The following is a 12798-nucleotide window of genomic DNA, read 5'->3' as shown; positions in this document are numbered from 1 at the left end:
TAGTTGCCATATAAATTTTTTGGTTTTCGAGTTTTCTAGTATTAATTACTCACAGTTATTTTCTCAGATAGCTAGGTTAATGTCTGCTAATTTAAACTCCTTATAATATTTGAACTTGTTTGCTACACACTATACAATATTTACTTATTCAACTCGTGAGTCTTTATATGAAATGGTTGAACTTGTTTAATTATTTCACCTGTGTACAAGGATAGTTGACATTTTTTTTTCCATTATATTATTGGCATTCCCCAAATGTGCCTGTGAGTGTTTATAATTATTAAGTGAACTTATATACTTGGATAAACTTGTTACGAGATTTACTTATTGCACTTTTGACACTTTGTAATAAATGGTTGAACTTGTTTAATTATTTCACTTGTTTAATCTATGATTAAGAATATTTCAGGTTATTTTAGGCATAGGGTCCTCAATATTTTGCTGTTCATATTGAGGATATTGCTATTAATTTATTTGCGAGTGTTTATAATAATGGGTTGAACTTATTTAGTAGAATTTGTTGGGGATTTCACCAATTGACTGAATTGGTTTACATGGATATCAACCTTTAAATGAGGTTGTGAGTTAACATACGAGGAATTATGTGCTTATTTCCTCTTTTAGTATTCATAGTTACACCGTTTTTGCATTATACAATTGGATATCAACCTAATGTTTTCGTGTTATTACACATATATAATGCTTGGATGTTTGTTTATTTATAATTATTTCATGGAATTTGTATCAATTGAGGTTATTAAATAATTGATAATATTTCACTTGTACTACTAGAATAGGGTTTAATGTTCTTCAATCACTTGGCCAATTTCAGAGTTCAAAGTTGTTGCTGTGCGAAGATGGACAACGATGGGCACATTCAAGGAGGTCAACTGGATGACGAGCTAGATGATGAGGAGCTCGACAACATCCTTATGTACGTCGTATTATTGGGTTTCATGTTCTTTTTCCAGGATACACATCAGCAGGTCCCAAGAAGACGAAGAGTACGAGATAGCGCGCTGTCAGGGAGAGATTATGTGCTTGAGATTATTAACGGACATGAAGACCGAATTATTCAGAATATGCGCTTGGATGTTCCTCAATTCCTTTTGTTGTGCGATTTATTGCTTAATCGGGGTTACTGGCATGCATATCCTTCTCAAAGAGTGGGGGTACATGAATCCGTTGCTTTAACCCTAATGTGCCTGAGCCATGATGAGCGGCACCGGGTGTTAGCCGAGCGGTTCCAGCACTCAACGGAGACGATTGATCGACACGTTCGTCGTGTATTACGAGCTTTGGTTCGGCTAGGTCGTGATCTCGTTAGGCCAAGAAACGTCGATGACACGCATCCTCGGATCTTGAACAATGGTTTGCTCATGCCGTGGTTCCGAGTATGTATCTCATTTTTAGTTGGACATGCACTTTCATGTAGGTTTCTGCGAGCATGTGAAACTTATAGCCAAACTTATTTCACTTATATAGGATTGTGTGGGAGCTTTAGATGGGACCCATGTATCCGCTTGGTGCAGAGCAGAGGTAAGAGAGAGGTTCAGAAATCGGCATGGCGACTTATCCCAGAATATACTTGCTGCCTGCGATCATGATATGCGGTTTGTCTTTGTTCGGGTCGGCTGGGAGGGTAGTGCTCATGATGCCAGAATTCTCCAAGAGACCTTGCTTGATCCGGGCTCAGGATTTCCAATGCCACCGCAAGGTAATTTAATTGAAATGCCTTTTTAGAATATATCTGGTAACGAATTACTTTTATAATACAAGGCAGTAGGAAACAGTCTCTTTTGTATTTGACAGATTATTTACAGCATTTGTTTCCGTAATAAATGAGTAGGGGCTATAACATGAAACCTATGTCATTAAATCAACAGGAAAATATTATGCAGTAGATGCTGCCTACAGAAATATGCCGGGGTTTATGGCTCCGTTTAGGGGTGCACGGGGCACACCTCATGAGCGAGCAGCTAAAGCGCTGTTCAATAGGCGACATGCATCAGTTAGGAATATTATTGAGCGTACATTTGGAGTTCTTAAGAAGCGATTTCCAATACTCAAAGGTCCAATGCAGAACTACCTGATAGCAACGCAAAATAATATTGTGCTTGCATGTTGTGCTCTTCACAATTTTATGCGCGATTATGTGCCGAATGATGAGTACTTCAATGAAGAAGCGATAAATGGTGCCTTTGCAGATGCACACATAGCAGGGGAACAAGTGCAGATGGGTCAACCTATCGATATGTCGCAGCAGGGCATAGATAACTGGAATGAAGATCGGCGGGCAATGGCGGCGCACATGTATGTGAATGCTAATAACTAGACTCTAGTGCTTGGCCTAGGACCAAAAGTGTGTTAAATCAGCTTCCGATTTGTACTTAAATGTTTAACTCACGTTCCTGGTGAATGAGGGATTACTTTTAATTTGGCTCCAGTTAATTGTGTTATTGCTTGTCCAGGGATTTGCACCTTTGTATTATATTTGCGGACTCATACTTTGCTCTACAACCTCAGTAAGTATTCAGTTTGCCGGTTTAGTTCAGGGGAGTTTGTGAATGGTGACGTACGAATAAGTCATGACCGAGTTAAGTTCTAGGCACATTTTTTACAGTGCAAAATTTGGTTGAAACTTTGCCAACTACTTTAGGAAATTGCAGGAGGGGACATAATTTAATGGCCATTATTTTGCAAAGATAGCGAACGTATTGGCCAATTACACATTTGGACCCTTAGATCCCCTGTTTTGGGGGTGTTACACATAAACTAGTTTTTGAAATACAATAAAATATTTTAAAAAGTTGAACTTGTAAAAGGTAATCAAAAAATTAATTTTATTTTTTTAAAAAAATTTTCAAGCATGTATCTCAAAATATTTTCTAAAAACTTTTCTATTCTTAAATATTTCAAAATATTTTCCAACACCCAATCCAAAATATGCTCTAAAAACTCTGCTACAGTAAAGTTTTATTTTAAAAAATTCCCACAGAAACAGCTAATCCAAACGAAGCTGTTTTTCAAAAACAGCTCAATCCAAACGCATGTGTTTTTCAAAAAATAACTGTTTTTCAAAAACAACAATCCAAACGACAATGCGTGTTTTTTAAAAACTGCTACAGTATTGTTTTTCAAAAACACCCCCAAAAACAGGGAATCCAAACGCAGCCTGTATTATGTCAACAAGGTCCAAACAACTAACCACTGTATCTTTTTTTGTTTATTAAATAATCTAAAATTTATATGTAAAAAGTCCATTTTATTTATTTATTTATTTAGCAAGGAAAGGGTGTGATTTAAAAAAGGAAAGGAGAATAGAGATTAGAATCTAAACCTCTAAATTCTGATATCATACTACTATTGTAGGCACTGAATATTAAATGGCACTGAATTTTTTAGGCAAAATTTGTTCCCAAAATTGAGGGTCTGTTTGACAAACAAGTTTTTGACTAATTTTGGCTGCTACATGTTTTTAAACAACTTTAACTACAGTAACCTCAAAAAAATTTTCAAAGTTTTTTAATTATACATTTCAAAATATCCAAAAAATTATACATCTCAAAAAAAAATTCTACAAATTCTACAATAAGTTACAGTAAAGTTTTAAACAAACACCTAAAAAACTCGTTTGCCAAATAGAGTCTAAGTGATGAGTTATTCACTTGTCACTACGTATGATATGCACTAAAATGTATTATGTTTAATATTTAACAATTCAATAATTTAATGGATTTAAACTTCTGATTTCAGACTTTAGATTTCATTTTTCAGATTTTAGTTTTATCAAATGCATCCTAAATCTAATACATTTGAGTACATATCATATTCAGTGATAAGTGAATAGTTTATCACTTAATTTTTTGATTAAGTTTTGTCTAGAAAATCCAGTGCCACTAAATTAATTTAGATGTTTAATTTTTTGTTATCAAATGGCATAAATATATTAAAATCTGAATCTATTAAATTTAAGTACTGAATTGATTTATCAAACATGACTTGGGACCTGAGTTTTTTGGGAGTTTGTCTAAAACTTTACTGTAGTGCATTGCAGAAGTTTTTGAAAAAATTTTGTAGAAGTTTTTGTAAGGTGAAAATTTTTGTAGGGTGAAAATTTTTTTTTTCCTTTTTTTTTTCTTTCTCTTTCTTTTTCTCTTTCTTTCCTTTTTATTTTCTTTCCTTTTCTTCTTCTTCCTTCCCCCTCCCTCTCCCCCTTCCCCGTTACCTCCGCCACCCCCAGCAACAACTCCACCAATGCCACCTCCCCCCACCCCTCTCCTCCCTTTCCCCTTCTCCTCCCATCTGCCCCGCCACCCCCCTTTGCGCCTTCGCCCTCTGCCCCGCCACCCCTACCACCCTCCTCTGCCCCGTTACCACCCCCTCCCCCACCCCTGCAAAAAGCTCCCCCTCCCTCTCCCTCTCCCGCCACCCCTCCCTTTCCCTCTGCCGCCACCTGAGTTTTGCACATGAGTTTTGCAACCACAGAAATGATTTTTTTTTTTTCCAATGTTCCATCTCCCTCTCCTCTCCTTATCTTGCCGGCAGAATAAGCAGCAACAGCCGAGTGTATTTTTTTTTTTTTTTTTGCAATTTTCTTTCTCCCCAAGCTGCGGGAGGGGGAAGGTGGCAAGGAAAGGTAGAGGGAAAGAGGGGAGAGGGGAGGGAGAGAAAAAAAAAAAAAAAAGAGGAAGGCCGGCAAAAGTTGGCCGGAATAGTTACCGGTGTCGGAAGCGGTGATGGAAGTGGTGGCCGGTTGGGTGGGGGAGGAAAAAGAAGAAAAGTTGAAGGGAAAGTTTTTTGTGTATTATTTTGAAGTGTGTAAGTAAAAAACTTTGATAAGTTTTTTGGGGTTCCTGTAGCAAAAGTTATTTAAAAACTAGTAGCTAAAAAATTTGGCCAAAAACTTCACTTCCAAACAAGCCCTTAGTGTTCAAAGCTATTAAACGAAAAAAAAATTTCTACGCACACTTGGACTTAATCGTGCTCAACTTGGCAATTGAAAGAATTTTAAATTTGTAGACTAAATAATCGTGGAGCATATGCTCTCTTGATTACATCTACGGAGAATAATTCAAAATATAAATGGGTGCAATCTCAATTATTAACCTTACCCTACAATAGATCATAGTAATCATACAGACCTTATTCAAGTTGGAGGGCTTAGAAAAATCCGTATAGACTTACTTAGAAAATTTAAATGGTTCTTTTAGGAAAATCATTCACTGAATTCACATCCCTCAACACTGAAAGCAGCCTAACAATTCAATTCGACGGTCAAAATCAGTAAAAAAAAAAAAAGAAAAAAGAAAAAACGTAATAAGAGTCCATTTGAATATACTGTAGCACGTTATTGTAATATGATGTTCAGCATACGATATAAAAAGGCTGGCGGAAAAATGCATTTTAATTTTTCTGGAAAGAAATTCAAGTAAATTTTCGTGGCTTTTCAGTTTCGAAGTCAAGAAATAGGAAAATGTAGAAAATTAATTAGGGATTTCAACGGTCAAGCTTTCTCTTATGCATACTTTTCCAAAGGAGGCTATAAGAAACAGGGTTCGCACACATTCAATCCGCAAATCTTTGCGTACTGCCAGAGTCTAATACTGCTCCTCACTCTTTCTCTCCAATTAAAAGCCCTGAGTGCTAAAGATCTGCACGATAATATATTCGGATTTGCTTCATTTCTATCCCGGGGTTCTCTATTGCCTACCTGCATTGCGAGGCATGCTCATACAATGTTTGTATAAATGCCTAAAAGGGCAATACGTGCACTAGCCCTGTTCGGTAGATACCTATACACGAACTCAGAACAAATTCGAAGAATTTTTAGTCCTGTATATTGACTTATTTTGCATTGTCATGTAAATTCTTCCTTCAATCATGGTTTTGGCTGCTACTATTATTTTGGGCAAGTTATCATTTCGATTGTTGTTTCGGAACTTTTGTTGAAGTTACTTAAGGATACTGAGGGGTTGTCCATATCTTTATTTTCTTTTCATTATTTTGTATTCGTTGATCTAGAAGCTGAGACTGTTTGGACGCCTTTCAGCTTGTATACAAGAAATAAAATGTCTTGATCAGTAGTGGGATCGTGAATGGCAGAATATGTTGTGGTTCCACTAGGCGTGCATCTGCCTGTGTACAGAAATGGTACAAATAAGCAATTCTTTACGCTTGCAAATGCGCAGCCTCTATTACGCAGGTGTCACTCTCACTGAATCAATCAGCGATTTAATAGTATTTTAAATATATTGAGCTTTATGTTCTCTGTTGCACAAGTCCCAGGCTTCTTGTTGGGGAGGCTTCTGATTATTTTGTTTGGAATTATGATCTTGGGGTCCTTGCCCTTGGCTCGGTGGCACTTCTTAACTGCAGTCCTTTTCAAACCTCAGGGGTCCTTTAATGAATCTCGTTTCCTTATTTGTTGTTCAGGCAGTATCACTCTCGAAGCTGCAAGAGTATTCAGTTTTCGTCATGGAATTCTTCAAAGCTAACGTGTCACTTTACAAATCCAAAAATTCACGCAGTGCGGGAGAGTTTCATGTGTTTTTGCCTGGGTGCCCTTGTAAATGCTGATTTTGTGTCTGCTCCTGAGTGGGTCCCCTATGTTGATCAGGTGCTTCTCATGGCCAGCATATTTCTGACCTACAGTGCAGGTGTAATTCCTGGTGGAAAGCCGCTTTCAGATGCTCGTCAGAGCACCTCGAATGATTTCACAGTCCCAAAAAACTCTTCCCTGTCGGGTAGGTAAGGAAGTTTGTGAGAGTACATGGTTGAAATACATCATGGTTGGCCAAATTATAAGCTGGTTAAATATGAAGGCAGTCCTTAATTTAATCAATGCCTGCTGTTTTCCTTTAATTGCAGTTGCATGGGGAATGATAATCAAGATAACCTTCATTTTGCCTGGGACTTAGTTGCAGCCAAATTACTGGATTCCCTATATGCCAGGGAACAGGCTGTAAATGTCAGCGACAGACTTTCTGGCATCAATGAAGACCTTGCATTGCATAGGTCAAGTTTGCGTGCTCTTGCAGAGCTTCCCAGGATTCGCTGCTTGTGGACTTGTTTTAATTGGCTCAGGAAAGAGGCAGGCACTGTCTGTACTGTCACTGCCTTGCAGTCATATTTTTCATTATTTGATGTCTAAATGTATCTTGTTTGTCAAAAGACAAGATGCTTTCATAATTAATCTCAAAGTCTTATGCAATTTCCAGGAATTAAAAGAAAGTAAATTTCAGGAATCAGAATAGAGGAAAGATTACTCAGTTTAAAGGAACTTCTTTTGCAATTATTTTGTGAAAGGTAGATAATGTGGAAACAACTTTTGGAATATGGAAATGCAGTTCATTTTCATTCCCATCATTTGTTCCTACCTCATTTGCAACCTTGGCAAAGGAGATTTGCTTCTCCTTTGCAGTGGTTTTTTATCAATAGACTTTATTGCTATTGGTTACGGTATTATGTTTTTGAACAAATCTTGATCCTTCTTTTTGAAAATGCTCAGCTTACACTGGAGTTTTGACTTTTCATTGCTTGACATAAAAAAAGAAAAAGAAAAAAGAAACAAGATGATGGAGATTGTAGTTAATTTGGCATCTCTATATGTTGACTTTTGATGTGTAAGTCAAAAAATTATGTTAGCTCAAACTATGTGTAATTAATTTTGGCCTTGAACGTCTTTCTTTTGCTTCAATTCTCCTTTTTGGTTTCCTCAGTAGTAAGGGCATTGATAAAAATTGGTATCAGGTGGATCATATCTCCGGAAGCTCTACTGTGGATTTGACTATGGTTATGACACGAATCTTTGAGAGCTCCTTTCAGCCATTGTGCCTGACTTGGCTTGAAGAAGAGCTTTGCCTTAAAAATAACAGTCCTAACAAGGTCTCTTTTATCTTGCTTGGCTTCTGTTTAAGAAAGCGAAATATGTTGGCTTCTGAGATTGGTTTTACTCCTATCTTACCAGGCTCTTCTTTCTTCGATGATTGAAAGATTAAAAGGATATAGCAGCATTTTGAAGTACATTAGAAAGTCAGGCAAGGAAGATTTATATGCAGAGCTGATAAGTGCTCTTAGTTTTGGTTACAAGGGGTATGTAACATACTACTTTTGCTTCTGTTGGCTTTTTTTTTTCTGTTGTCTCCACGATTTTTCCATCAAATGGCCAATTTGATCCCTGCTTTATTCATGCAAAGTAACATTTGGTAAAGCAGTATTCCTGAATCCTGTATTCCATGAAGTTTCCGAGCTACTTTACAGGTTGGCAGTCTGTAGGCGAAGCTAAAGTGAAGTTCTAATGCTACACCTTTGTTTGTGATTGATTGCTTGAGATCAGGAGTGAAAGAAAGCAGGTTGAGAATGAGTTTATCATAGAGTAGCTTATGGTGTAAGAGTATGAAATTAAGCAATCATTTAGCTTTCCTTTTCCTGCTTTCACCGCATCAAAATTTAGTGTTACCTGCGCTGCAGTAAAACCTGTGCTTCAAATGCATTGCAACATTTTATGTAACATTTTGCTGTGGCAAAATTCTTGTTTTTGATAAATCAGTCTTAGGATGTATAATTTAATTTCAACTAGACTGGTTTAAAAAAAAAATGTAATGTTGCTAATACAGCATCTTTTCTTCTAATCTGGATGTAATTTTTTCCACCTAATTACGTGGTCTACTAGGATGAGTGGCTGTTGTGGACCTGGCTTTTTTACCCAGCATGGAGTCTCTGTTTTAGAAGATTTGGTTATTACCATAGCGGAGGGAATTGCGAGCATGTACTTGGAACTTATATCTGTAGATGGTAGCATGTCCACTGAAATGAACAGCCTCGGTTTAAATTTGTGTACTTTGTCAACCAGAGCACTTCAGAGATTACGCAATGAGGTGTGCATTTCCTTTGTAAAATATTAATTTTCATTTAGTCTTTGCACTGAGGTTTCCTTTTGCAGTTGTCCTTGTCTGAAGTACATAATATTATCTTTTCCTATGTTTAAGGGTGTTAAGTTTGAGAATCTGTTTTTATGATTTTCATTATGGCATTGATGCATATTCATTTCTGGAGATACTTGTTGCTGATAATTTGCTTGGGAAAAAGATGAGAAATTGGATTCTTTTAATTCCCTGCATTCCAAGCAGATCAACTGTCCGGCAACATGGCTATTACGCACTGTTGAAATATCTTTTCTTTGACTATTTTGGGTCAATGGAGCTTTAAGTAGATTTTAACAACTTTCTTCTTTGCATTGATGAAAATGTTGGGCTGTTTACGCTAGATGGCCCAAGGTTGTTTTAAACTTTGATGACTGCTATTCAGCTGTTATTCCTTTTAGGTTAAGAACAGATATACTTGGAAATTCATCTCTTTCATTTAAAAAATGTGAATGAATGTAATTTTTTATTATCTGGTGAATTAAAGCTTTTTGTGGGTTTGAACATTGATCACATCAATGAGAATTTAAAGATAGAAGTCAATACTTAATGCTTGTGCAGAGAACAACATAGTATACCTGATTATGTGGCAGGTTAGGAGATCAAGCTTTTAGTGGAGATGATTAATGAGAAAATTTCTTGATAATCTGTGTGCGACTAATAAATGGCAGAATGATGACTGATTTGTGGTTTTGTATCTGGGTAAGATGGCCTCTTCATGTGTATGGAAGGCTGCATGCTTATTACCTACAGAGATGTTTTGAATGGTTATATAATGCCTGCTGGCAATGAGACAGGGCATACGCAACTGCAAGTTAGAAATATAGAGTATGTTGCCTGCTACATTTTTTTCTTTTCACAATAATACCTAAAGGTTCACCGGGGAAAATCTATTTTGCTGACAGGTGGCATTGCACCAGTGGTTGCATCAGAACATGGAATCTGTTGTTTCTATGTACGAAGATCGCTTTGAACTACGTACTTTTGAAACCCAACTTGTTGAGGAATGCAGCCAAAGGGAGGCTGAAAACTTGGGTTGGTGGAAGAAACTTAGCCTGCAGAGATCTAGAACTACATCACCTTCTTTATCTTTTCTCATCATAATGCACACTTCCATATCTATTAAGCGGACCAAGGAACTAAGGGCTTTGACTGGGTGGTAAGTTTCACTGAGCATCCTACTTCTTCTTTCCTTCTTCCAGCCTCATGCAATCTCCCTTTTCCTGCAGTTTGGTTTTGGTAATGGTCAAACAGACCTGGACATAGTAAATTTTGGTATTATGATGTATAGCTATACAACATGGTTAAGGTAATAAGACTTGGACTCTTCCAACTTAGTTTGTACTACTAGATCTGTTTTAGTTATGAAGTCTGGGATTGTTGTAGATGGGACTAATGGATAAGTGATGATTCCATATGGCCCTTGTCCTTACTTGTGTTTTAATTGGAAAAGGAAATGGAGGGAATTGAAACTCCTTATATGCTATTAAAGCTGGGACTTTTGTGAAACAAATGAAGGGTGGGTGGTTGAAATTTTGCACTTCTGTTGCATCAAGTCTCAGATTTGAAGCAAATGCAACTGAAGTATGGCCAATTTGCATGTTTCTCTTCTTTCATGCACACTTATCCGGCTAATGAGGATCTTACTTGAGACCTGCATCCCAGCATTTAATAAGGGGAATAAAAAATGGAAACTTAAATTGGGGAAGGAATGTGACTAATCATGTGTTTGACATTCAATATTGGTGTTTTGGTTGTGTTGGGCGTGATCAACACTCATGCTTTGCATGACTGGATGTAAAAGATTTTGATCCAGAAAAAATTTCCTGTTAAAATACCGTTTTCGAACAACTTTGGTGCTTGGATGCCAACTTGAAAGTCTTTTCATTATTATATGGCGATGTGCTTTCAGTTAAAAACTATTTGTACAGTATCCTCTCTGACTACAATAACAACTGAAGTTAAAATTCTCACAGGTAAGAATGATGTTTACTTTCTGTACATGTTGAAAGCAAATGAGAAGTTAGTGTTAACTATTGTGCTATAGGGTTTTGTGTTTCTACAATTATGGGACATGCAAGGAGGTATATGCAGGAAGATAGGGAACTCATGGTCGGAATATGTATTGTATTGGAAGCTATAGAAATGTTAAAGTTGTCAGAGGTTGCCTTTTTATTTGGTTTCATTTAAGTTGGGCCTTTGAGAATGAACAAAGTGCTTTTAGCTAGGAAAGGAAAGTAGAATTTGTTTTACATGGGAAATAATATCTGGTGTTTGTTTGTTCGGTACATGGTATTGAAGAATGACCAAGTGGGTCCTTATTGTTGGAATTAGCACTGTCACTTATCTAAAGACGCGGTTTGAACTACCATTTAGATTAAGAATAAGGTTTTTGGTGCTCGTTCTTACTGCTCTTGGGTTATGTTGCCAGTGGGTGTAAATTGCATGAGTCTGAGCCTTGACTTCCATTGACTAAGTGGTAACATATTTCTTCTTTGTTGCAGGCAGTATTACTTCAGTCTATTTCTTGAACTGTCTGACATTGCAACACCATTGATTAGAACTCTTATTGGTAAAGTCAGTGATGCAATCTCCTTCTTTCTGGTCTGTTTGATAGGGAGATCATTGGGGCTTATCTACTCTGGAATAAGGCAGTCTCTGCGATGGAAGTGAGACATGCCTAGTGCTTCCCTTGTTGAGTTTTTCTCGATCATGTGTGTCCTCTTGGCATTGATATGGGGCAAAGTTCCTTGTGGAAGAGAGCACTTTGTTTTTGTTTTTGTTTTGAGGGTTTTTTCAGGCAATTGTTCACTAGTTGGATATAATTGCGCTTACTTTATATAGTGAAGGGTCGGTTTCATTTTTTGCAGCTGTATTTGAGACAGATGCCCCTGTTTTTCTAGCAGCTAGAAGATTCTTTGTTTGAGGGCCAGTATACTTGAAATGTTATAGTCCTGTTCTGGAGATCCATATATATTGTTCGAAACCCATATCCGCCGCACATATTTCCCTTGTAATAGCCTGAGTTCAGAGACAACACATCGTAACACTGGAATTGTTGGTCTACTGTCATATCTGCGATCAAGTTTTCTTATAGTAAAATCGTGGATAGGTAATTTGCGTCTCTTACTTTCATGGGTGGTGGGCTTTAGAAATTGGCTAGGATTTGATATCCTTCCATTTGACAGCCAGACAGGAACAATTAGGCTTCCAGATTTTGGCATGGAGCAGAAACGGGTGGAAGAAGCTGATCAAGATTATATTTGTGTTTATTATCTTCCTCCAAACACATGCATGATCAGATGCTGCTAAGCTTTCTAAGTGGCTGGCTTCGACTGAATCATTGCAGTGCTGAAGATGTTTGGTGCATAAAAGCACGCTTGGGTTAAAAAGTAAAATACGGGTTTTTTTCCCTGGACTAAACAAGAAAAATCTGGCGTTACTTAATACGCCCGTGCAAGTCAAAGCGACCTAACCTAAAAAGTTGGACTGATAATGTTCGCTCAGATGGTGCGTCTGACTATTGTTACCAATAATGGAGCTATTCTTTGAAACTTTCATTTATGTATGCTAAAACCCCTTTTCTTCCGCTGGTTATGGTAAAATGTTTGGCCGCCTCCCAGTGAATGGACGACTACGCAAACCCATGCCCTTGACTAGCCTGGTTCCTATTTTATGCAGCGGTTCCAAAGTACTACTTTTTAGACTTTTTAGTGGGAGTAAAACCTCGAATTTCATGTTATTGTAGGACTTATACCTTGGTTAATTATGAGGTGAGCAATAGTTATGCTCGGGCTTTCGGACGAAAGAAGTCCAGTGTATCTGACTAATTGGCTGTCCTGTCTCTCAATCTTTTCAGGGTCATGAAATTGTT

At 37.4% G+C, this 12798-nt stretch overlaps 2 protein-coding genes across 5 annotated transcripts; both read left to right on the top strand.

Annotated features, from left to right (window-relative positions):
* Positions 1 to 857: 857 nt before the first annotated feature.
* LOC113733377 (protein ALP1-like) lies at positions 858 to 2335 on the top strand. Its single transcript, XM_027259751.2, has 3 exons — positions 858 to 1394; positions 1486 to 1717; positions 1887 to 2335. Exons 1-3 carry the CDS (start codon positions 858 to 860, stop codon positions 2333 to 2335), a joined length of 1218 nt encoding a protein of 405 aa, XP_027115552.2.
* Positions 2336 to 5363: 3028 nt separating this feature from the next.
* LOC140004219 (uncharacterized) lies at positions 5364 to 11996 on the top strand. Of its 4 annotated transcripts, none has more exons than XM_072062618.1 (9): positions 5367 to 5787; positions 6053 to 6205; positions 6436 to 6750; positions 6871 to 7102; positions 7753 to 7887; positions 7970 to 8094; positions 8675 to 8879; positions 9830 to 10083; positions 11429 to 11996. In XM_072062618.1, exons 2-9 carry the CDS (start codon positions 6099 to 6101, stop codon positions 11595 to 11597), a joined length of 1542 nt encoding a protein of 513 aa, XP_071918719.1. In that variant the 5' UTR covers positions 5367 to 5787; positions 6053 to 6098; the 3' UTR covers positions 11598 to 11996. The 4 variants fall into 4 exon arrangements, with proteins under 4 accessions (XP_071918725.1, XP_071918719.1, XP_071918717.1 ...); XM_072062616.1 differs by having other exon boundaries at positions 6025 to 6205; XM_072062624.1 differs by having other exon boundaries at positions 5364 to 6205; positions 11542 to 11996.
* Positions 11997 to 12798: the final 802 nt, after the last annotated feature.

This window comes from Coffea arabica, chromosome 1e, assembly GCF_036785885.1.
Source record: "Coffea arabica cultivar ET-39 chromosome 1e, Coffea Arabica ET-39 HiFi, whole genome shotgun sequence".
NCBI lineage: Eukaryota > Viridiplantae > Streptophyta > Magnoliopsida > Gentianales > Rubiaceae > Coffea > Coffea arabica.
This window is presented reverse-complemented; position numbering and strand designations above follow the sequence as displayed.